General features: G+C 42.6%; 1 protein-coding gene across 4 annotated transcripts in view; it reads left to right on the top strand.

The window, feature by feature from the left end:
- The first annotated feature begins 503 nt into the window (after nucleotides 1–503).
- LOC116948329 (apoptosis-stimulating of p53 protein 1-like) overlaps nucleotides 504–24934 on the top strand; it is a 60160-nt gene continuing 35729 nt past the window's right edge. For 2 of the 4 annotated variants that reach the window (XM_032964891.2, XM_032964889.2), the window contains exons 1-6: nucleotides 1526–3839; nucleotides 7846–7993; nucleotides 9106–9225; nucleotides 14893–14957; nucleotides 22400–22571; nucleotides 23577–23776. In XM_032964891.2, the coding sequence (XP_032820782.2) occupies nucleotides 3813–3839; nucleotides 7846–7993; nucleotides 9106–9225; nucleotides 14893–14957; nucleotides 22400–22571; nucleotides 23577–23776 (732 nt within the window). In that variant the 5' untranslated portion in view covers nucleotides 1526–3812. Of the gene's footprint in view, nucleotides 810–1422; nucleotides 1504–1525; nucleotides 3840–7845; nucleotides 7994–9105; nucleotides 9226–14892; nucleotides 14958–18765; nucleotides 19058–22399; nucleotides 22572–23576; nucleotides 23777–24934 lie in introns of those variants that run through there. The other 2 variants (XM_032964890.2, XM_032964892.2) reach the window with 2 other exon arrangements.

The raw sequence follows: 24934 nt of genomic DNA, 5'->3' as shown, positions 1-24934 counted from the left end.
GGCTCTAGGGTTTGGTGTTACATGTTATTTATGTAGTTTATTGTTTAAACAAAAAAATCGGTCACAGTTCCTATGATCGCTGTTAGATTGCATTTATGGCTTTCTTTTGGCGATTTCTGAAAGTTTTTTTGGTTTGGCCATGTTTTTGTTTATTGTAGTACGGGGTTAGACTGATGGCCTTAATCTAAGTTTTCTTGTGGTTGTTGTTGTGTGACTTGCATCCCACTGGGATTTTTGCACACAGCGTTGGTGTACGGTGCTATTTCAGGAATAAGTTGATGTTTTTTTTCCCTGTATTTTCTGTTTGCACAGTCACACAAAGTCACTTTAAGATGTTTTTCTTGTTCATGTTTTAGTTTTTTTCTTTTTTTGTTGCGGTTGCACCCGATTCAAGAGCCGAATGGCTCACAGGGCTGTGCCAAAATAAATGAAACTTTGAAAACTATGAAAACCATGACCGTTGTCTCGTTCAACCCCGAGGTTTTAACCTCCGACATCTGGCAACGGCGTTCGCCATCTGCACCCTCCACCCACGGCTGTCTCACCTCGCCCACACCTTCCAACCCCGGCCTCGACCGCCTTCATTCCACACTTTCGTTGCGGCCAAAGTGTCCCTCCGGTTGCCATTACGTTTCGTAACCACTTTATTTAAAATCGAAATTAGTATTTCGGTCGTCGTGTCTTAGTTTTTAAAGCGGGGCGGGGACGTGAATGTTAAGCAGAGGGCGTGTGTTTTGGAACATGCTGCTGTGTCTCAGAGCGCCGAACCTGCTGTTAATACGCGTGCCACCATTCGCCTTTTAATCGAGGTAAGGACTGCACACGCAACATCGGTGTTTCGTTGAGTAGGCGTACAACGATATTGTGTCGGTGACATTTTTTTTGTTGTTTAAACACATACGTTTAAATTCATTTAACGATTTGCTAGTTTCGAGGCCCGAATGCTTGACCGGCTCTCTGATAGAAGCTCCTACCGGGGGCCTCGCTCCCTCGTCGGGGGGACGGTAGCACCAGCACGGCGGGCAGCGTAGGCCGTTTATTTTCAATTTTTATTTAATCTTTCAAATTAAGTCTCGGTAAAACAAAACATCGTCTGGAATGTGTACGACTTCGTCACGTCTCGGAAGCGAAGTAGGTTTGAGCTTGGCCCGTACCTTTGATGGGAGACCCAGAATTCCAGGTGTTGTGGTCTTACAGTGATGGATTATTACATCGATCTGTGCGGAGTTTCGAGCGTTATAACCTCGCACAACGTGGTGGGGTTTCTCCCGTTTCTTTCCACAAGCCCAAACACTCGACAATGGAATTGGCCAAACATCTCTATATAGCAGGACCCTCAAATAGTATTTGAAAACTTAGGCTTCTCCGGTTTAAATAAATGACAGTGTTATTAAATCGTTTTCTCGTTTTACATATTTGCAGGTTAAACAAGATTGCCTTTCTAATTAAGCTTGAATCGAAGATAAGGGAGAAGATTCATACGCTGCGGTCAACATGATGCCTGTGAGTATTTCATGTACAGCTTCACGTTATCTAGGTGAGAACGGCCGTGTTGTCTGGTGTACATAGGAAGCTTGGACTAGGTTGCATAAATCACTGAAGTAAACACCCTCATAGTTTTCATTGTACATCTAAACTTGGTCGTAATGTCACTTGAGGTGTTTCTATTAACTTATGCAATCGGCCGCAAATGAATTCGGCTCTGTGGTTTTGTTGCTTAAACCCGTTTTTAATGCGACGTTTCTATTTTGGAAAGCTTAATATTAATTATGACGGAACTAAGGAGCGATGTCTTGGTGACTCAGGAGTCGTGATAGCTTTTAGCTTAACTTTCGTGCATCCTATCTGAGGTATGCAATTTATAAATACACTGCAATACAGTATATCGAATGACTGACAACTGGCAAAGCGCTCTTTTAGAATGTGAATAAGCACAGGTTTGCGTTGGAAAACAGTTTCATATTGAAGTGACTACAGAAGCACGTGTAGTTGTTTGCATCCTGATCCCATCTAAATGTTCTGGTTATGAAGTTGCAGTTGGGACAGTTATTCACGAAATGACTCCTGCTATTTTTCTCCCGGTCTCCTCATCGCTAATTTCTCTCCTTGGGCCATTATTAAAACCTAGGAGCTGCCTCGTTCTGATCTTACACGAAACTCATGCATGGTTCACCCTAACACGCATCAACTGCACAAACCATGGCAGATGCGGATACCTGATGCACAAAAGGAAAATGTAAAACTCTCCAGCAGTGTGCGACTGTGGTCATCCAGAACAGACCGTACACAGCGTATAACCACACAATGCCCCGATCCACAGTAAACGAAGGAGACGTCACAGTGATAACACACTCCTCTGCTCCTGACGCGGTTATCTGGCCTGAAACACCTGAATGTGAAATTGTAGTTTCGCTGCATCTACACCAGCTATACTAAAGAATAATTTAAAAAAACAACTCCATATTCACTCCACAGTCCTTCACTTTCTGGTTCACCACTTTGAACCATCTCCTTGAAGGGTTCCCTCTCTGCCCTGGTGCTCCCCATGTTAATTAAGAACTTTTTTTCCCTAATGGCATTTTCCCCTTTTCTTCAGACAAGTCAAAACTACGTGAGTGTGCTTATTTTCCCCCTTGTCTGAGTGGGGTACCACTATTGCCTTCTTCATTGTCTCATTCCGGATCCTGTCCAATATTGTGATCCCTGAGGTCCATCTCACCATTGTGCTCCCCGCTGGACTTTAGAGGCCATTCTACAGAAAAAAAGACAAAGATCCCCCCGTATAGCCTTAACAGACTGTAGGGGCAAGTGCTGTTAGCGAGCACCTATAAAGGCCAGAACGGTACGCGAGGGGGTGGGTGGCCGGCCAACACCACGCCCGGACGCCTTTGTCTCCCTAGCGGCGATGTTTACACATCGCACCAGGTTCTCATTTGAGGCTGAGTCGACCTAGGGCAGGCCCAGGACCGGTTTAGATAATAGTCTCTTGGTGTTAGCCGTGAGCGGGAATCGAACCCGGGTTGCCAGGTTCGTAGCGCGCTAACCGCTACACTACCGCTCCCCACTCTACAGCATATGATGTCACTCGCATAAGTTGAATATCATATGTTATTGACCTCGGTTTAAGTGATACAAAATATGTTAAACGCATCCAGTCCTTAACTGACATGTTGTACAAGGCAGCATATTGGATGTTGTGTAAATATTTACCTCGAGCGTAACACAATATGACCTAGTCGGCAACATTAGATCATTGCCGTGTCTTGACAAAGGAGCGTGGGATTCTACTAGCATAATTATCATACAATTCGCAGCCCTTTGGCAATTCACGGCTGGACGGAGGCTTTCTCACAACTGTCGGCCATTGCGGTTATTTGACCATACTTCACCAAAAGGTCGGTGGGAGGGAAGGCAAGGCAGGATGCTTCAGAGATGACTCGCCACTGACGGTAGTCATGGCTGGGAATCAAACTCTTGTTTGTTGAAATCATCGAGCAGTGCACGGGCTATTATGTCACTGCTCCACCCATCTGCTTGGCATGCTACAATGCAAATTGGTGCTTTACGTCTTTGTGCTCATTTTTCGACGTAATGATTTCCCCTGCATTGAGACACTTTAGGGAACTCACACAGTTATGGACAGTGAGTCAGATGTCACGCATGAGTCTTTAACAGTGCTATTTTTGTCTATGTAATATGCGCTCGGGAGTGACCGACCTTTATAAATATGTACAGTACTTAACTCGGTGCAGTTGCTCACAGGACGTGGGTATTGAGCATCGTAATAACTACAGGATTGTTTAAACATTTTAATGGGCCCGAATCCACAAACAAATACGGTCAGTGTTCCAGGTTTATTAAGATACTGTACATGTAAACATGCTACTTTCGATATTTGTTACTGCTCTATTAATTAAAAAATAATGGGATATACCCTCATTTAGATGTCTGTTTATACATCTGATAATTATCAATATGTTATTCTTAAAACTCAAGTATTGATTGCTTTAGTGTAAGTACTACATATACGTGGTATTTTCAAAGTTAAATACCCTTGCACGAGGTACGATATCCACATTCATAATTATACTTGTTTTTAAGCGATTTTTGTCGTTGGCATATTTATTTATTGTGATTTATGCAGACGATAGTGTGTGCTTATTGTAGTGGAGAAGAATTTGTACAATTGTGGAACGTCAACCTTTGTAACTCTGGAGATAGGTGATAAGGAAATTCTGTGCTCTGCTGACTTTATCTTTGAGCCATGCCTGTGACTCTTCACTTGTGATACGTTTATTCATTCAAGCATTCCAACGTGTGCGACTTGTTGCCTATCTTGTCATCATTCCACCTTGTCGTTTATGTTTATGCACTCAAATGTGTAAAATGTAAGGTGTTCAACAGCAGTTTGTGTTTGTTGTGTTGTTTGGCGTGTTTTTTTTAAGTCTCGTGAAAAAGGCTCCCAAGTGGGAGTGCTTGTTTGCAACAAGATAATAATGTCCTTCTGGGCTTGTGGGGCACACAAACACAATGATTGTGCGTTTAAATCACATAACCTCTCAAGATTTGAACCACGAGATTGCGTTACTGTTTAAAACCAAGCTTTGGAGCCTGTAAAGCAGTCAGGTTTGACACGTGGAGTACTTTTTCAGTTTTTTTGTGATGGATTGGCAGCGTTTATGGTAGGTACAGCCCAGAGATTTGGGTAAGAGGGACGATCGCGTAAACACATTCCTGTACTTTATAAAAATGCATCTTGATAAAGTGTCATTATATTGTTATCAGGCTTTTCAAAGCTAATTCGGTAATCATGCATATACAGTACAATGTGGTGTGTGGAAGAGATTGTTCTATTTTCTTAAGAACAGGCCTATACCATTTGACGCACAAAGTGCAGATAAGTACGTACTTTGTCCTATAGTTTGCTGACGATATGCATTGACCATATTTCTTTTGAAATTGTATTTATCCCCAAATTTTTCCCATCTGCTCTATTGTTGTTATGGCATGAGATGAAGTATCCATTCGAATCTTCCACATCGTAGTGCAACACTTTCGTGGTATAAAATGTCCCATGGAAGTGGATATAAACGATAAACTAAACTATTATTTTACCAGGTAAGGCCCACTGAACTATATAGCTCTTTTTCAGAAGCGACCTGGCCACAAACAATAGCTCAACGAAATGGCTTATCATGTCGAAATTTATAGCAGCCAAATACTCCTAAACACGTGACGTTGAATCTAAATGTGGAGGGAAAAACCAAGAGGACCCGGATAAAAATCCACGTAACCACAGGGAGAACATGCAAACTCCAAATATATAAGTGTCTGGTCGGGATCGAACCCACGACCTCCTGTATACCAGGCGATGTAGTTAACATCTGACGACTGTGGCGCCTCATAGAGCTAGTACTACCTTTGAGATCCCCCTTCCAGAGACCTGTTCGACACAGTGGAGGGCAGCATTTTTTCACCCGCTCTGCCATATGAGAGAAATGTTCGCTAAACGACAGGCAAACCTCTCGTTGAATTCTTAAAGCTGTTATTTAGCTAAATTAATTGTAGAACGAAACTACATTGAATGTGAAGGGCTTTTTGTGCAGTCATTCGTGACTGGGTTGAGACATCTCATCCCACTTAAGAACCCAGTTAAATCACAGACAGCCGCCTGAATTCGAACCCAGAATCTCAGCAGTGCCAGCACCGTGCCCTAACCTCTGAGCCGTTTGACCACTTCTTGTTAACTATGCATATATGATAAACCACATTCCTTCATGTGTTTTTATATTATGAACAGTGAATAAGGGTATTTGGTAACATTAAATTGTAAAAGAGGAATCCGGGTACGGAACCTTGTGAGGTTGATATGCAATATTACAATAATACAGTATATGTATATTCTTGGTTCTTTCGGTAAAGTCACGTAGAAGGGAAACAATAAAATTAGAAAAATATAGAACAATACAATTTTCACAACGTTTCGACTGCAACACAAGCAATCATCACGTGACTTTACCGAAAGAACCAAGAATATGAATCCATGTAGTCACGAAAGCTTTAAATCAAAATACTGCATTAGGTATGTCACTGGTACATTTACTTTTGAGGTAATGTCAGTACTGGTGACATGCCTGTGATTCATCCCACCTACATAGCAGTAAAGGTTTGCACAAAAGTCTGCAATTGCATTATATATCATGTCTATTGTCTTGTTGGTATCAGCTTTTAAACAAATTTGGTTAAAGAGCATGAAAAAGATAAAAGTTGGAAATTATTACGCATATGTAGGACAATGTTTACTCATTTTATTGGCATCCATTTGCTTTTGCCTTCTTTGAGCGTAAAGTAAAATGTCCTGTTTGGCAACATTATAGAAGAAGGGACAAACTCCAGCACAGGCAGTTGCCACATTTACTGTCGCTAACACCAGTGCACCTCATAATACTTTCAAAAGCAACAATTATTTTAAAACTAATAAATCAGGAATACATTTAGCTGTTTACACAGCATCAATAGGTTGCACAAAAAATATGAATCTGGATAGAAATTTACATTTCTGATGTAACATTATTAACGGAGTTGTCTCTAATGACATTTCCGAAAATTCTTGTTGACAGGCAGTACTTTGCCCTTGTTTATCTGTTATTTCAGAGACAAGCCCATGGTGCTGGGGTTCTGAGCTGTTGGTCTTTATCCTTCACGCTTGGGGTCTAATCCTGTGGTCATTAAAATGCAGCTCGTGGAATTTTTTTTCCTCCGCCCTGTTATCTCTCTGATTGGCATAATTGCCGCTGACGGCCGTGGCATGCCATGCGCCAGTGTGAAATCCCTTTGACGTGACGTGAAGTTTTGACAGCTGTCGCACGCTACTAGCTGTTCTTGATTGTCCTTTAGTAATGCCATGGCTTCAGCAAACCTCCTGGAATGTGACACCATATTATCTGATAGCGGGCGCCAGGCGCGCACTCACTACAAAATGCTGGGGTATGAATACTTACAACCAGTAGTGTAAATCAAAATATGCAGGCAGACACCGGGCTGAAGTGTTAACCTGTGGCTCTAAATAGTGGGTCTTTGTTAGACTTAAGAAACCAATGAAATGGTTCACTCTGAGCATAATGTAGGACATTGTTTGAGTTGAACTGGTTATTCACTGAAGTATTTTCATCCTAAGATCAATTTGACAATGTGAGGAATGTACATTCTTTTTTTCTCTTGGACTCTTGATTTAACAGTTACTTTTAGTCGCACACTGTACATACAATGTCAAACATGTGCTTTGACACACATGCAGTTTTCACAAGCCCTTCCCGTGCTCAAGCTCAGTGTGTTTTTTGAAAAACAAGTTTTTTTTTTTACCCCTTAAGCAAAATTTCCAGGCACTGTGGTAACAGTGCAACTTGAAACTTCTCTGTGGGTGTGGTATGAGATATAGTGGTGGTCATGCCTTTGAAAATATTGTGACTTTTTAATGCATTGTTGTACGTTTTCTGTTCCATACAAGATCGATTGATGGATCATGTTTTCTTAAATTAGTGTGGCCCAAAATGGACCTATCAGTTCTCTTATTTAAGCAACTGTGGCAGTTGTATATATCGAAATCCTTCATGTACATAACCTGCCATGTTCTAACTATGGTCGCGTGCCTGTCACAGCATCTGTTGTGACTCAACTCATGCTCGAATGATGAATGTGACAGTCGGCTGCTATTCAACCACATTTTAATGTTTTAGTTTTAAGCAGCATCGTTTTGAGCGCATAAATATTTATTTTGGACCTCCTTGCGCAATCCGCACGATGTCCACATTTGAGTAACATTGCTTGTTTGCCGCCGGTGTTCAGATGATCCTGACGGTGCTGCTGAGCGAGGGAGACCAGCAGGGTATAGAGGTGCCGGTCACGCCAGAGACCTGCTGCAGGGATGTCGTGGACTTCTGCAAGGAGCCCGGAGAACTGCACTGCCACCTAGCACAGCTGTGGCGAGGAGATGGTGCGGAAATTAAACGTGATATTTGTTTAAAAACACGTTCAGGAAATCATGTGCTATTGTCCAAGACGGGTTTGTCATTGGAAGTATTCCGTTTTCGGTCTGGAAACCGACGGTAGCTCTAAGAGGAAACACCTATACATACACGACTTTTTTCAGAAAGCCTATCCTATTCGCAGAGAGGATAAAAATGTGTACAGCCTTAATTGTTTCTCTCCAATGAATGCAGAGAGGATGGAGTGAATACATTCCCAGTTGAAACAAGCTACAAGTGACATATTCAAATATAGGTCTTTCTAATCCGGACACTACTTTAAACTCGCATTACAGCACATGACGCTCTTTTATTTTGGAAAATGGAAAGTTATTTAACTTAAAGAAATACATTTTCATTCCAATAAGCAGTTATTTCTTCTCATCAATGTGAACCCAGTAACATTCTTAGACATGTATAGATACAAAATGTGGCATTGCAATAGTAACATTCTTTCATTTTGCATGAGCAGCAATTAAAAAAATATATAAAGTATTCCTTTGAAATGTATTACAAACATCCGCATGCTCTATTCACTATCACAGGTAATGCTGGCCACATGGGCTTTTCCCAAAAGCTGTTGAAATACCTCATTGGATATCTATGTACAATTATATCAGCAATACATTGGTATGTAAGAAGATTTTCTAAATTTATGAAAACAAGAAACAAAGCAATAGTTACTTTAAAGAAAATATTGTATAAAAAATAATGGGAAGAATTGTGCGTAGGTTTTTGCGGTCGTGCTGTGTAGCCCTCCGATGTTTTTTTTTTCCGGTTGGACCATGTGTTGTTTGGCTTCTTCAGTTCCTGAAGATGCTCCCAGTATGTAGATCGAAGCGTCAGACAACACACGGTACGACCCAAAATCACATCGGACAGCAATAAACCAAATGTACCATAGGCCGGAAGATTACATAATTTCTCTCCAATAACCTAATAAACACCTTTCTTACCTAAATAGCGATTTCTACGATGCACAATATAATGCATACGCGTGTTGTGTAATCTAATTCCATGCGTAAATAATGTATGTGCACACGTGTATTTTTTGTTTGTGTGCTTGTGTGTAAAATCACAGAGCGTTCCCTGCCAGCGCAGGATATGATTTATGATATCCTGCAGCAGTGGGGGGCCCGCCGAGACGAGGTTAAATTCTACTTGCGGCACGATGACCCACCCACCGTCGACAGAGACCCAGGTGAGTGTCCGGCGGTCACCACCGGTGGGGTGCGTTTGTGCCCGTGGGCGATCCCTGGTGTGTTATCCCATACGCGCTCGCCCGCCCACCCACCCGGCTATCCGATGATGGGCGTGCGTGTGTTGCGTGTGTGTGGGATATGCTACGGCATGCCGTCAGTCGTGGAATGCTGTCGAGTGGGCCAAGGCAAGTCCCAGCCTGATGTGCAGCACAACAGTGAGGAATATTGAATGCGTGCGTGCGGTTTGCGAAGTTCGCATGGAGCGAGCGACGATTTTTTGTTTTAGTAATGGTATTATTAATCACCTGTAACCAAATCGCCCAGAATGCACCCGATCTAGACAGATCTCGGAAGCTAAAGCACGGTTTAGCCTGCATTGTGCTTGGAACGGTGGTCGCCCATCCAAGCATGTACAGGAATGCTGAAAATGGTTGGAAGAATAACAATTGAAGACGTATTACAAAGAGCAAAGCAAAGTTGTGAACTTGTAAAGGTAACTTTTTTTGGGATGCGAGATGAGAGCTTGGTGAATAAGTTGCATTATCTGTCAGACTGAAGGTTGAGATCAAAGGAAGACAGAAAAGTGAGTAATCAACATTGAAGTGGTTTTATTTACAAGGGCAGGAAGAGTGTGGCGTGTTACAAGGGACAGGAAAAGACGGGGATAAATCACTGTCGACCACCAGATTGGGGATGATACTTGACTATAACGATTCGTTCTTTGATTCATCAGCAAAGCATCATTGAGTCTCAGGACTGTTTTTCAGTTGTGTTTTGCGCATACCAGGAATCAATTTCAATTGTGGTTTTTGATGTGCATCATGAACTGTAACCACAATGTAATTGCAATTTCAGCTACCAATCCTATCATGTCTATAATTATGTATGGCACCAGGTTTAGTTTCCTTTGGGTTCTTGGCCAATTCTTTATTCAGCAAATTAAAATATGAATAATTAAACGAAGGGTTCCTACTGCATTTCCTTCAAATCGTTTTAGTCGGTATTAACATGAATACATTAGACATAACAGTTGGTTTATGGATTCATTTTCATATAGTTTTTACACTTCATTCTGTTGCATTAAGAATGTCTGCTATGCTCAGTTTAAGCACATTTTAGAGTGGACAATTGTTTCTTATTTTTTTCAAATCCACAGAGTAATGTTAACGATAACCTTACTTGTCGATGAAAATATTTTTAAACCAAATATGCATTCATCAAATCGTTTGTGCCAGATTCCATAATTTATTATTTATGCAAATTGTATAGAAATGTTAATATGTAGGCTCGAAAATGGACCAACATGATAAGAGTGTACAAATTAAATAGTACAAATTAGGCAAACAATACTACGAAGGCACACAACTAAAAATCTATTCTTGATAACACAACAGTGCTTGATTACACAATAGCTCAACGTTCTTGAAAGTATGGTTGAATTGAGAGTAGGTGAATTAGTTGGATGAAGAAAGGAGCATATGGGGAAAATGTGGATTGTCAAGCGTTTGAAACCAGCTTTGGTCTAATGTCGGTCACGGACTCCCGTACGTAGCCAACTGTGCATGTAATTATGGAGTTGGGATTTGTTTTGAGCTTTTGTTCTCCAGTAAATAAAATCTGTAATTGATGAGAAAACCCATTGCTCCTGAAAAAATAATGCAGACTGTAAAACAAATAGACTTGGCAACACACAGAGATGTGGATTGCATGTAAAATAGCTGAGCCTTATTTTGCCTTTTGAGATGTACACATTTTCACAGTTATTTTACTAGTTTAAATGACAAAATTACTACACATTTCAGTCTTTTTGAGCTTGTGCTCTGACTAAGGGCGAGAGCTGTGTACATGTAAATGCGCTTGTAGGTGTGTTGTGAAATCTAATATTTTTCGTTATCTTCCCACATCTCAAATCTGAAAAACCTCAAACGTCCACTTGAGCAAATATCTCTCACATCCGTAAAGTCGTTACCCTAGCTGCTGCTGACACCCTCATCTATACTTTAATCATATTCTGACTCGACGATCGCAAATCTCTCTCAAATCCCTCATCACCAAACTCCAGGTGATCCAAAATACCACCGCCAGACTCTCGACCCTCACCCGTATCTACCCGTAAACAAGACATCACCCCAATGCTCCAATCATTCCACTGGCATCCAATCTGATATCAATTTCACGATCACCATCTTCAAGATCCTCTCGACTGGAACCCTGCCTTCATTATCACCCTCATCTAACTCTTCCCTCCTCCACGCGCGTTTTTTTTTAATAGCAAAAAAATGCAAAGCTCCCAGTCAACATTCGCTCAGTGGGAGATCGCCAATTCTGCTTTGCTGCCTCCACTGGTCTGGAACTTCCTTCCTTCAGCCTTCCTTGATGTTGACTCTGCCCCTGTTGAACTCCAGACTCAAGGCTGTCCTTTTCACCCCGGCCTATAACTGTCTGCCTGTGTAAAATATATATGCGCACTGTTGCCGTACAGCAGCTCGAGAAGAGATTGCATTTATATTCCGTATAAATACACTTTGTATAGTAATTGTATTGTGTCATTTATATGTGGGGTTTCAGGTTTTTCCAGGGCCAGGGGCTGGGTGGCCAGTGTGGGGTGGGGTGGTTTTAGGAGGAGAGATGAATCTTTACATGTTCACAATCTGACACTCATGGTACCAGTTTATTGTTCTTTGTTGGAAGATATTTAAACAAACGGCAGTGGTCACGTCAAAATTGTCAGGAGACAGCGGGGATGGCCTTACATGGCTAGGCTGTAGTGGGTGCCCCTGCATGCGGTTTCACCATGAGCGTCTGCCTTGTAATGTTTGGTTGGGGCTGAACACTATGCTGCATTGTGGGGAGATGAGGCTGCCGTCTGAGAATGTAAAACGTCTGACATTGGCCATTCATCCGAAGAGAGTTAAACGGATCCTATCACAACACATTTGTGGGTTTTCTATAGCCCGTGGTGAAGTTTCATTATGTTTATATATTACTCTTGAGTTTGTGAGTGATATATTTACACTCAGTGTGTGGTGTCGGTCTTAATGGCAGTCTGCTCGAAAATAACCGGGCTGAATTTTCTGCGCACAAAATAAAGATACGTGGGTAAAAGCTGCCCCTTCAGTGGTGCATTTGTACAGTTTTGTTTTGTGACCAAGTAGCCAATGGATATACACCTTGTATGGACATCTCTTTGTTTTTGGAAACTGGAGTATCTTTGAGCTTGCTTGGCTTGACTGTATCGTAACATCTAGTACTGGGTGGGGTGAATAACAACAGTGTTTGAGAGGAGGAAGCGGGCCATAGAAGCCGACTTCATATGCGTGCCATCGTTCTGCATCACACATTTTTACACCATATTTATGTCCGGGCTACTGTGAAAGATGGATAAGAAGCTGGCATGCATGGATTATGTATTTTTTCTTTCAAAGGGTGTATGTTCATTAAGAACTATGTATTTGATGCGATACATTATAGGTGGTATGATGCATCAATTCAACGTTGAATCTAGATCTTTTTAAAAAACTCGCGATGCTTCCATGCATCGAGACGCACGTGTAAGAATCGATGTTATATGTTTCGTATACAGTTGCATGTAATGTGTTCGCGTTACCTCTGCAGCCACTTGGCACAATAATTTTACCCCTGTTAACAAAAAATCGAATCGCGATCCTGAATTGCGATAGATGTAATTAATCACATCTCCAGGCACTGATTAATTCCACTCCTATGTATTCACGTATGTTGAACATCTTTCGCACCGTACGTAGCTAGCCGTACTAATCCTGAGGTGCGGGATTATAATTAATAATGCTCCGTGAATTATATTACAAGTTAGACTTGGCGTTTAAAAGTATGGATCCTTGCAGTCACGAAAGCTTTAAATCTAGAATACAACACTCCAGTTTTATTTATTTGAAATTTTAATTAAACAGCGAGCTAAAGCATAACTTACTTGTGCCATGCGTTGCCCCCTTCATGCCTGTGTCGGCCAGCAGAAACGTAAGAAGAAGTTAGGCTGCAGCTCGCAATAGCTTCTGCTGGTTTAGGTTAGCAAGAGGGCCTTCAGCTAGTAGTGTACTCTCATACACATGCTGTGACTGTACTGTACCCATGTTGACCCTATCTTCAAGCGCACACAACCTAGCTCATGTTTGCACAAGCGGTCTGGCAAGCCGAAGCGCACAGCTTATAAGCTATAGTAATAATAATTACTTTAAGGGGGGGGATGTAAGAGAATATTTTATATTTTTTGACAATGCTATATCCTGGAGTATCTAGCCCAAATCACAATGTTTTAATCTGGATCCCTGAATACGTTTGTCATTTTCTATATTTACAAGAACTCTGCAGGCGGTGGTTTGGGAGTTCAGTCTTATGTTGTGTAAGTCACTGCCAAGCATAGCCTCACCAGTGGAATTATACATTCGGCAGGAATGCTTTAATGCTTTATGGAATGAGCCTTTCGCAAGCATTGAGGCTGTGTGGTTCATAGGGAATGGCACACAGGACACCGATTGCAAGATACGCAAAGTAAAACGTGATCAATTGGCAATACAGTACAGAACAAGATGGATATAGGCACATCTAACCTCAGCACAGTTCTGATATAACAAACACATCTCTACATTATACTGGTGGAGGGAAGCCAAAGGGAAACTTCTGATACAATCGCACAAATAAAATAAGCGCACCTTGCCTTGATCCCAGGTGTGTGCTTATTTGTAGCTTCTATTGTATTGTTGAAATTTAGTATGCATCCATTGTGCAGATTTGGTGGTTGAATGCATTTCAGACAATCTGCCCAGTATATTAATCGTCTGCTTGCCACTGCAGTGAGCTGGCCTTCATTTTTCATGGTATGTGTCAGGGGTGTGTAAAACAGATACTGTATTATGGATTGTGCAGAGTGCCATTCCATCATTCGGTTTAATGTATAGCACAACTGAGATTGCGTGCGACCTTAAGAAATGCCAAGCCATTTTATTTTGCCGCACGTGAACTTAAATTTTAAGTCTTGCAGTTTGGTTGTAAAGGTAGGGCCTGTGTTCGGAAGGTAGGGGGCGCACGAGAATGCATTTTTACTGTTTGTGCTTGAGATGTGCGGATTTTCACGGGATGGTGCCAAGGCAAGCAGCAGATCGAAGAGAAATTCCTCTTGTGGAAGACAAAGTGATTTTAATTTAAAGTCTTGTTGTGCATTCGAAGGACGATTTGTTGCAATGCTGAGTATTTGAAATTCAGCCTATTTTTTTCATCTTTACATGCTGTTCTGTTTTTTTCTTCGAAATGTAGCCTTTGCTTAATAAAAAAAAAAGCCATCTAAAAATTACGCAATGGTAACAATATTTTCTTGCAACACGACCAGTCTGCGGTTTTTATAAGCATACAAAAAGATTGTGTGCAAGACAAAATTGAGCGAATAAAGCTGTTTTAAGGCTTTAATGTGGGCATTTGGATAATTGCTGCCTTGCTTCTGTTGCTGGCAAGGAGCGGGCCAGGAATCTGTAAGGCATGTGCTGGCCACGCACAGGATGTGTGTGTGGGTTGTGTTTAAATGGGCCCAGCTCCATGAAAATTAACAACAACAAAAAGTGTCGGCGAATTTTTTTTTTTTTAAATAAGTATCCACGCAAGAGCGAGGTGGCTGACGCTCTCCCCTTTGAACCCAGGTGGACACGGAGGCCGGGACACGCTGCTGAGACGTGGCATTGGTGGTGGCCCTCCTGACAATCGGGTGAGACATTGCATATTGCCAACTACACACAAGAATGCCTGAGCTTCACTCTTTTGGCTACGATAACAAATGTTGGTATGCGGAAGGAATTTTACAGTAGCTCGACCAATTAAATGGAAAACACTTTGGCATTCGCAACACAGCAAGGCCGCTGCTGTTAGTTTCCTTTGTGTTGTTTTTTCTCTTCGTTCGGCTCCCCATCTTTTGTGGCAGCATTTGCAAAAACCGTGGTGCTCTATTGTTAACTCAAATGGCACGATGCTGGCGAAAGGTAATGCGCCGTAACTTTTCATTGTGCCCGAACGCGCAGCAACATTCCACCAGGCCAAAGGGGCTGGAGTGATGTGGTGGAAGAGTGTGACCTCACCTCGAACACTTCCCACACGCCCCCCCCCCCCCGGCTTATGTAAAAGGCGTGCCCCGTCCATAGCATGTGCGACAGTGCAGGTGCATATTTGATCTGCGCTTAGCACAAATTGTTTCAAGAGTGTAATCAGGGAAAGCCATGCGTGAAATTAAGAAATATGCTGCACCCTCGCTGTTGCCTTGGAAAACAGTGCACTCCATGTGTCTGCTGTGCAGTTGCTTAATATCAAAGCCCACCTGTTATGCGTTATTCCTTGTTTACCACATGCGCTGCAGCGTCCTTGTCCATCTGTTACAATTTAGTAACAGCAGGCATGCATTTTAGCGCGCGCTCTTCTCAAAGTAGTTTTTTAGTTTATGCGTTTCTCTTCATCTTGCCAACCACTAAGTACCAGTGGGGTATCTAAGATAATTAAATGAGAGGTTGAACGTGGGGGCAAGCAAGGATGTTGCCACCATGGGCGATGTGGGCCGTCGAAGTGGGAGAACCATAATAACATAGCTCGTATTCTCGGTCCTTTCGGTAAAGTCACGAAAGAACCAAGAATATGAATCCCTGCAGTCACGAAAGCTTCAAATCAATATAGCTTCTATTTGATGAAAAGGGGTACCTGCATGGGTGACTCGAAAAAACAGTTCCTGCATGCGAATATGCAATAAATATTGCCGGGTGAGCAATGCGCGTTCCACCCCTCGGCCTTGTGGCGTTATATATTTTTTTGTTGTTGACCGACCACAGATGGGACTCACTTGGCTGACCAGTTTAATAAACGGGTGCGCGCTGAAGCCTGGCTGTTTACCCTGTATCACTTTCCTCCTGCAGAGAGAGAGAGAGACACACAGTAGCGTTCGATAACATTGCTGTGTACGTGTGTACAGTGCACAACAACAGCGGCAACTTTGTGCGTGTTGACCGTGACGGCATTTAAATCGCGTAAATCTAATTCGTTTTGTAATGGTAGTGGTGGTACGCAAGCCAATATAGTCAGTGGTTATTTTTTTTTTTAACCAGCAAGCCGTGACCTTTTGTGTTATTCTGGGCTGTGTGGCGGATAGCTTTCGGGATGTATACCTGCAGCATGATGTGTGTGGTGGATTTAGTGGGCTTGGCGAGCGCCTGTTCTGGTTTCAGAGGGTAGGTGACCTGTGAAAAACTAGCCTGCCAGCAGCTTTAACCTGCTTATCATGTGCATTGGCTTAAAGCTTTTCCACTCCACGTCTGGCACACTGTGTGCTCTCTTGTTGTGCGCTTCGTGGGTGTAAGAGACGTTGTCATTGGCCCCTCTCTATAGCGCTGATTACTTGGTTTTAAATTGTGCTCGTACGTTTTGAGTGTTTTTAATACAATGTTTGGAAACGACCTTGTTAAATTGCTTTCTCCGTCAGTTAGTTCTTGTTTAAAAAATGTAAAGCACAAAATAATCGAAATGTAAAAAATTGTATTGAGAATCCACCTGACGTTTTTTAGTTAACAGGGTAAATGCCGCAAACTGAAAAATCCTGACACATCTCATGATGTGCTCGCAGTCTGCTTGTACCGTCATGGCAATATTTATCCTCTTTGCTTAAACTACAATTTGATGATAATTCCTTGAAAATAAATACTGACATCATCAGTACCATGATGTCATGCTGTGAGATTTAAAACCTTAGTCTGACGAGAGTGAGGTCATCTGGACGCTTGGCATTTGATGTACATTTTGAGGACCGTTCTAGCAGCGTTTGTTTCCCCGTTTTGTAAAAGGTACTGAACCAATTATGTGGTCACTTATGGAGGCCTGTTTTGCAAGTCTTTAACTATCACTTACGCTGTTGAAATACCAACTAAAACCTTCCTGCTTCTGTGTTTTGGAGTAGAATCCATCCTCTGTAAGGTTTACTTGTTAATTGGTTTTAGGCTATAGTCGTTTTGCGTATGTTTGGCCATGTAAAGGATTGCAGTATTACAGTAAAACCTTGGATTGCGAGCATAATTCGTTCCGGAAACGTGTTTGTAATCCAAAGCACTCGTATATCAAAGCACTCGTATATCAGTTGTGATCACGTAACGCTCGGCAGACAAAGCGTATACGTACTACTCGTATTGCAAGACCCTCGCTCGTTTATCAAATTAATATTTATTTAAAAAATTTGCTCGTCTTGCAAAACACTCTGCAGACCAAGTTACTCGCAATCCAAGGTTTTACTGTATTTGTGTGTAGTATTGCAGTGGTAAAGATATTAAATGGAAGCATTCCTAACTGCGGAACAGCTTGAGCAAGATTTTCCGTGCGGTGTACATGGATTTATTTATTTGATTCCGTGTTACCTAAGTTAAACCCTGCATTTCGTTGCTCCAATGTAAGTCACCTTCGAAAAAGATGTTCTCAAGAAAAAATGTTGAAAAACTTCCTGCATTTTACAAGTTCATAAAAGAGCAACTTATTGCTGTGAATGCATAAGAATATTTCAGTCACTGCAGCTGATGTGGAATATTCCTCAGTAGACAAAACGTTACTTTGAAAAGTCTGGTGAATTCCTGAGTTGGGAAAAATCAGCTTTGTGTTATAAACACTTGACCTTGAGTCTATTCAGCCCCATTTTTTCCCAGCACTCTCCGAGACAACAAAGAGTTGTTTTATTTTGACTTTATCATTCCTGTAAGTTTTGGCAGGCTCTGTATTTTGGGCCACTACATGTAACAACATGAAAAAAATATCTATCTATTTATTACATTTGCTTTATGTTTGCATGTGTTCTGTATACATACTGTACTTATATATGTATAATTGTTTACATGTTATATATGGTCAATGACTCACTAAATTGCCGATCTTGTCAGACCTCGGAAGCTAAGTTGGGTTGAGTCTCTGCATAGTACTTGGATGGGTAACCACCATGTTGTATCTACACAGCCTTTAACAATAGGCTGTGGGAATGCCACGTGATGGGCAGTGCAGCAAAATCAACTGTTGTACGATGCTCCCACATTCATGCTTCCCGCATTCCCCAACTTGATACTGACGAGCGTTAAGAAGGATGGTCAGAAACAACCTCCACGACCTGCATGGCTTGGTCGTAATTCAGCAGTGGACGTATACATTAAATATACTTGGTTTGAGTATTTTATGTTTGTGTCTAAGCGTTTGTTCTACACGCTGTCTTGCAAATGTTTTAAAGAAATGCCCACGTTTCATAAGACGAAGCACCTGGGGTTGCGTGTAAGTGCTTGGCGAGTGGCTACGTTTTATTTCTGTGCAGGATCGTCTGGCTTATCTTCCATTCCTCCATCCAGTGTTTACCAATGCGAGCCGCATAGCTTTTCCATCCTGACGGGGCAAGACACACGCCAGGCCAGGCGGCACCCTCCATGTAGGGGAGTGATTTGTTTAGCGGGGCTCGGGCGTGGTGCATTTATGACGCATTGGGAGGGGGGGCGGGCAGGGGCAGACCATGCCCCTCTGAAAGTGTCTACCCGCAACAAAGTGTTCCGCTCTTTGCCAAGTTTCACATCTGCCCACAAGGAACGCTCGCCCGTCGTCGGGTCGGATCGCTTGGGCGTCGCGTTGTGAGGTCTGGTCACTCGCCGTCGGCTTGACAGCCCTCGGACCCACCTGGCCACGTCCTGGACGTTTATTGCTGCCTACACAGCGTGAAGCGCTAGGTTGATGTGGCGACGAAAATAGTTGCGCAGCCTTGCGGCGGCTCCGAACTTGATGCGCGCAATGGATAATGCGTCCGATTCCGATTTGAAGGTAATTCCTCCGCTGTCTTTCCAAGTGTATATTGAGCACGACGTATCGATAAGTCTGACCTATAAAGTGTAAACATGCTCTGTGACTTTTATTGCACTGATTTATTGCACTGATTTTTGTTATGTATTCAGTTTTAAACTATCTTGAAAAAAATTGGCCATGTGGGCTTGTTACTGTGCCTGTTAAGTACCGTACAATACATGTGTAAAAAAAAACGTAAAACTCTGTTGGGTGGGCCGGCTTTTGTAAATCCGATCGTTTGTCCCAGAAAGTGTGAACAAGTTGCCTTGATGTTGTTCAGATATTTTCCAGTTACTTTTTCACGAGAAAATATCTGAATGTGTACACGCAGACGCCTGAAGCGGCAACATACAAGTGTGTTTGTTCACCACATTAGCTCGGCCATTACTGTCCTGTAGCCTGGAGACACCCGCTGCCCCCCCGCCCCCCCCCCCGCTCGACGCTATTGAGCTGCCCGCATGATGGGGAGAGAGTAAGAGAGTGCAAGCCAGGGGATGCGGATTGATCGGTGCCGCGGGCATGGTCTGACATTCTGTGCAGAGAAAGGTTTTTTGTGGCATATAAACAATTGGTGCTAACCCCCCCCCCCCCACCGAACTTAATTTCCAACCCCCTCGCCAGAAGTTCGGTTGGGGGGGGATGCAGTTCTACGAGGCCACCAATCCATGCCGGTGCCGTGCTCAATTGAGATACCGCGTTGATGCTTTCTCTCTTTGCAAAATTTTGCCGTGCGCCCGTATCTGCTTTTGCTTGTGGCCTACTTAGCACCCATCTCTGAAGTATCTGTTAAGTGCTTTCCCTTATATAGCGTCCTTTTCGTGATTACTGCACTTTTGTTTCCCCAATCCACAAGTGGAACAGCCAGAAATGTTGCCTTAATCGATCTCTTCGCTCTTGGCCACTTGGCCTGCCATGGCCCCGCTTGAGGCCAGAAATTTCACCGGGCAGAGCGTGCGTTTATGTTGCCGGGATAAAAGCGAGGCGCCATAGGGTGTGCCAGTTGTGGCACACGATGCGGTGTGCTGAGGAGCGGCGGCTGATGGTGCACGACTGTGAGCAGGGAACTCTAGTTTACTGGCTATCCATCGACATTACTCGTCAGCAGGTAACTTGCATCCAAACCTGCTCACCCCCCTCACCTCCCAGTGACTAAAAATGTATGGAGATGTATGCTTTCTTTCAATGTGTAGCTGACCAGTGTTTAACGTAGACTGTCATGTAACCAGATGTGCAGCATGATACTAAGGCATGTATCTGTGGTGTTCTGTTTCATGGTAATGCCCGAATTTTTGTTTTACATTCTCATAAGCCTGTGGTTTCGCGCACAGCGCAATGAACCCAGCGACCTGAGTTTATTTCCCAGCCACACCTAACACTGGTGGTGATATCTGAACTGGTCCTGGCCACCCCCTTTGCCAATCCGAATTGAAAAGTGTGCTAAAGTATGGTCAAACATCCATCTCATGACAGACATGGAATGGGGAGGAATTCAGCAGTGGGTTGACAAAAGATGTAAAATGAAGGTGTGTGATGGAAAAAAGTGTGGAATAAAGCATGGTCCACTAGAAAACATGTGACTGCACTGTCAAATGTATTTTTTTTGGCAGACTTTAACGTTTTTAGACCTACTCGTTTATTTTAATCCTATTATTTTAGCATTTAGGACAATAGGCTGTCATTTCATGCAGGCTTAGGAACTCAAAGCTCATAACGGCGTCCCTGCCCAGGCATGTTTTGTTTTAAATGTGGCCATTTGCCCACACTGACTCCACAATTCTGGTAAAAGATCAGGGTTAGGGGGTTTGAATTGGTCTTTGGAAACATTGCTTTGCATAGCCTACTCTGCCCGTCTCCCAGGGACCGTCGAAGGATTGTAGCAGCCGTATGTATGTTGAACTTCTTCCGCACAGTACGTAACCAACCGTGCTAATCGGCCTTAAACTAGTTCCTAGTGCAGTGTGTAAACATAAGCACTGAGGAGATGAAGGCGGCTGGACGTGGCGTTGGCCACCCAGCCACCCTCATGTGCTGTGCCGACCTTCATAGGTGCTTGCTGACAGCACTTTTCTCAACAATATGTTGAAAGCTATACGGGAGTCTTTGTTAGACCAGATCTGAATAGCTTTATTGACACCGGGCAGAAGTTTGGGGTGCGTGTTACTTCCCGGAGCGTCTTATAATCCGGAGAATATGGTAAAAGTATGTGGTATAGGTCGCAATGGCGATTGAGTCAACTCTTTGTAGTGTGATGTATTTCTGGCTCTCTTTAATGCAGATTTTCTATTCTTAACTGTAATGAGAAAATACAGCAACGCCTCTGCATGTGTGTGCAATAATTGTAATGGTGAAAAATGCAGGACTGTTGCCTGACCTCATATAGCAGAAAATGTTCTTTTTAAATCTGCTATAATAACCTCATTATACTCTGATGTAACCATTTGCCTCTGCTCCAGTTTCAGATACGTTTTAATTCTATTTAAAAAGAAAACCTCATTTGCTCCACCTATATGTATGTTTTCAAATAATTTCCCAGCTCAATTTATTCATTAAAAAAAATGAGACAAACTTATAAGGTAATGTTCAACAGTGGGTTTTCAGGTTGTATTGGTTTGAACGTTTATCTCCAAAGTGAAATTGAAAGTAGCTTCATAGCTTCTGGATTCTATTGGTTTTGAATTTGGTCTCGTGAAATATAATGTGACTGAATATTTGTAAAAAAAAAAACTACTTCCAGGCAGTTTTACATTTTTGGGGGGATAAATTATTATACAAAATTGAAGTCAAATGATGAGTGGAACAAGTTTGTAATGGATTAAGAATATTTATTTATACTCAAATATGTGTATTTATATGTAAATAAACAAAAAGTAAACTAGTGCAATGTAAATGTTATTTTTTCACTTGAAGTGTGTTTAAAATTTCGATTAAAAAAGGCCCGTTTCATCTACAAACAGGAACACGTTGATTAAACAATGCAGTCCTTTACATCATATGGCCAATGTTCCTGGCCAGTGAGATAAGGCTGGAAAGAGGATTGCGTCTCAGTGTGCTGTCATTGTCGGCGCTGCATAAAGACAATTGTTGGTGTGGGGCCAATGGAAATCATTATTATAAAACAAACGGTCCCCCCCCCCCCCACTTCACCGGTGCCCAGAGTGTGATTCTTAGCCACGGGTTGTATTTGAACCTTGTGCCCCACATCATCACCAGCCACAACACTGACCAGCGTGGCAATCGACCGTCACAACATGGGGGGGGGGAGTCCTTCATCCAGCGGTGGATTGACCAAAGCGGTCCCCCCCATATCTGGTGTGATTGCAGGAGCAGCGTGTGCAGCACCTGAGGCAGCAGCAGGGGCAGCAGGCAGGCCTCGGTGAAGCGGAGAAGCTGCAACGTCTGCGCGAACGTGTCGAGAGCCAGGAGGCCAAGATCAGGAAGATCCGTGCCATGAGAGGCCAGGTGGACCAGCCCAAGCTGCTCAACAATAATCTCTGTGGGTTCTGCTTGTTCATTAAGCCTCATCATGTATGCATACAGTTGGTAAACTATTTGTTTAGAACTTTTTTGTGTTTTGTTTGTTCGCCTTCCTCCACACCTCCCGATTAGTATGGTTGGCTACTAGAGTTGTGAAGGAAGTTCAACATCCATACATACATAGTCTTCTTATTATTAAGTTTTAGAAGTTAGATGGAGATGCATAATGTTCATTTATATTCTGGTTAGAACCCGATGACCAAATTGGAAATGCTCTGATTCACCAGAAATGCTCTGATTTATCAGATCTCAGAAGCTAAGCATGGTTGATTTCAGATAGTGCTTGGATGAGTGATCTCCGTGCATAAAACAGGTGTCTTATGCTACATGGAGGGCAGCAGAGGGCAGTGCAACACAATCTATTCTGCTCTAACCATACCTGGGTTTAAATGAGTACTGTACAGCAAAATTTCGGATTCTAACGTCTGATCAATAAAAGTGCAGAAAGCATAATTTGAAAAATGAATACTACATTTATACATATTCAATAATTTAATTCTCAAATGATTAAACACAATATATGTTTTAATGTGTTGGCAGTATAATGTTAAGTGCCATGTTGGTTTGTTGACAAAATATTGATATTTCCTTTAAAGTAAAAGAAAAGCAGATTTGGAAATAGTTTATTAACACAAACAAACTCACCACCCCTTTGCTCTCATTACATTACTTTATAACAGAAAGGTATTTAGTAATCTGTTTTTGGGTAGTTGTCCACCTTTCATAGTCGAAAAACGTAAAAAAATATTGACCGACTTGAATTTTGCACGATCTTCAGCTATAAACTAGTCGGGCATTCTGACAAAAGTGGCAAGTTGACAGCATCACGTTTGCAGAGCACCATTCATCAATACGCGAGTCAACTCCATCTTGCTATCAACTCCCACGTCTCCCCCTTCACCATCGTCCCCTCTTCTCCCACCCGCACGTCCCCTGTGTCGCCCCCGTGCCTCTGCCCCAGCAGTGTCGGAGCTGACGGTGATGAACAGCTTCCTGACGGAGAAGCAGCGGGAGCTGTCGGTGGCGGTGACGCGTGTGGAGGAGCTCACGCAGCAGCTGGAGGACTTGCGCAAGGGCAAGTCCAACGGCTTCTGCCACGCGAACCTCGGCAAGCAGCTGGCCTCGGCGGTGCTTGACCTTGACCGTCTCTACCGCGAGCTGCAGGTGGGGCAAGCCTTCTCGTGCCTCCGCCTTTGCATTCGGCTTTGTTGGTCATTTTTACTTTATTTTTCTTTCCTTTATAATTCATTCCTTTTTCATCTTTTCGTCTTCTTTGTCATTCCCTTCTTCCTTAGCTATTATTTCCTTCCTTACCTTCTTTCCTCCTCCTTTCTTGCTTTCCTTCTAAGCCAAAAGTCTCACTGTATGTTTGGGGTCAACTGCTCGGAAATGTCTGTTTTCATGTGCTTCTGGTCTGTTCTACTTTGCTCGTCACGTCCACCATCCCGCGTTTCTTGTTCAACCTTAACTTTCTAGCTCGCCCTCAGTCTCCCTCTACTCTTTCTGCATTGTTTCCCTCCAAATTGCATCTTATCTTCACGACACATGTCGAAACTATCCAAGGCTGCCCTCACTTGCCTTCGCGTGAATATTCGCAATCCTAGGCTAAAACTGTTTCAATCTGCATCCTTTCCCTCATAGAGAAAACACAAACTCCATATTGTCCAAGTCGTTTTTTCGTGTTCAACCTTCATTCACGGCTTCATGCACTTTGTGCTATCAGCGTCCATGTCATGAAAGTGTCCATTTGGAGCTCTCGCAGAGCAGGGCATTACCCTGTGTCACAGAATTGCCTGCTATGGAGAATTATTCCTCGAATGGCAGTCCAACTGGTGTTTTACATTTTCAGAGCTGGAATTTTGACCAGGGTGTAGGGGTGGTTTACAGAGATTTTTCTAACCAGGCTGAGATCTTTAACTTGCAACACTTGAAAATTCAGTTAAATCTTGGGTGGATGCCCTTATTCCAACCCAGGATCATAGTTGTGCTGGCTCATTGCTCTAACACCAGGGCCACTGTAGCACGGGGAAAGTTGATATTGAGATCAATAATTTTACTTTATTTTTTACAGCTGCGAGAGTATGTTGAGTTGCTGCACGTCTAGGACAATAGTGCGCAAGTGATAGTAAATACTTGGTTCTGTGTATTATATGCATTCATATAGTATGATGCTTTAATTGTATTCTATGGTTGTCACGTGACATTTGTGAAATTTAACAAACATTCATAATTCAAGGATGATGTACAGAAGGTGATGTGTACATGTAGGCAATTATAGGCGGTAAAATAAGTGTGTTGATTGCTCAAATTTAACTTTTAACA

The sequence above is a fragment of the Petromyzon marinus genome, chromosome 33 (assembly GCF_048934315.1).
Source record: "Petromyzon marinus isolate PM22_M1 ecotype Great Lakes invasive population chromosome 33, UKy_Petmar_22M1.pri1.0, whole genome shotgun sequence".
Taxonomy (NCBI): Eukaryota; Metazoa; Chordata; class Hyperoartia; order Petromyzontiformes; family Petromyzontidae; genus Petromyzon; species Petromyzon marinus.
This window is presented reverse-complemented; position numbering and strand designations above follow the sequence as displayed.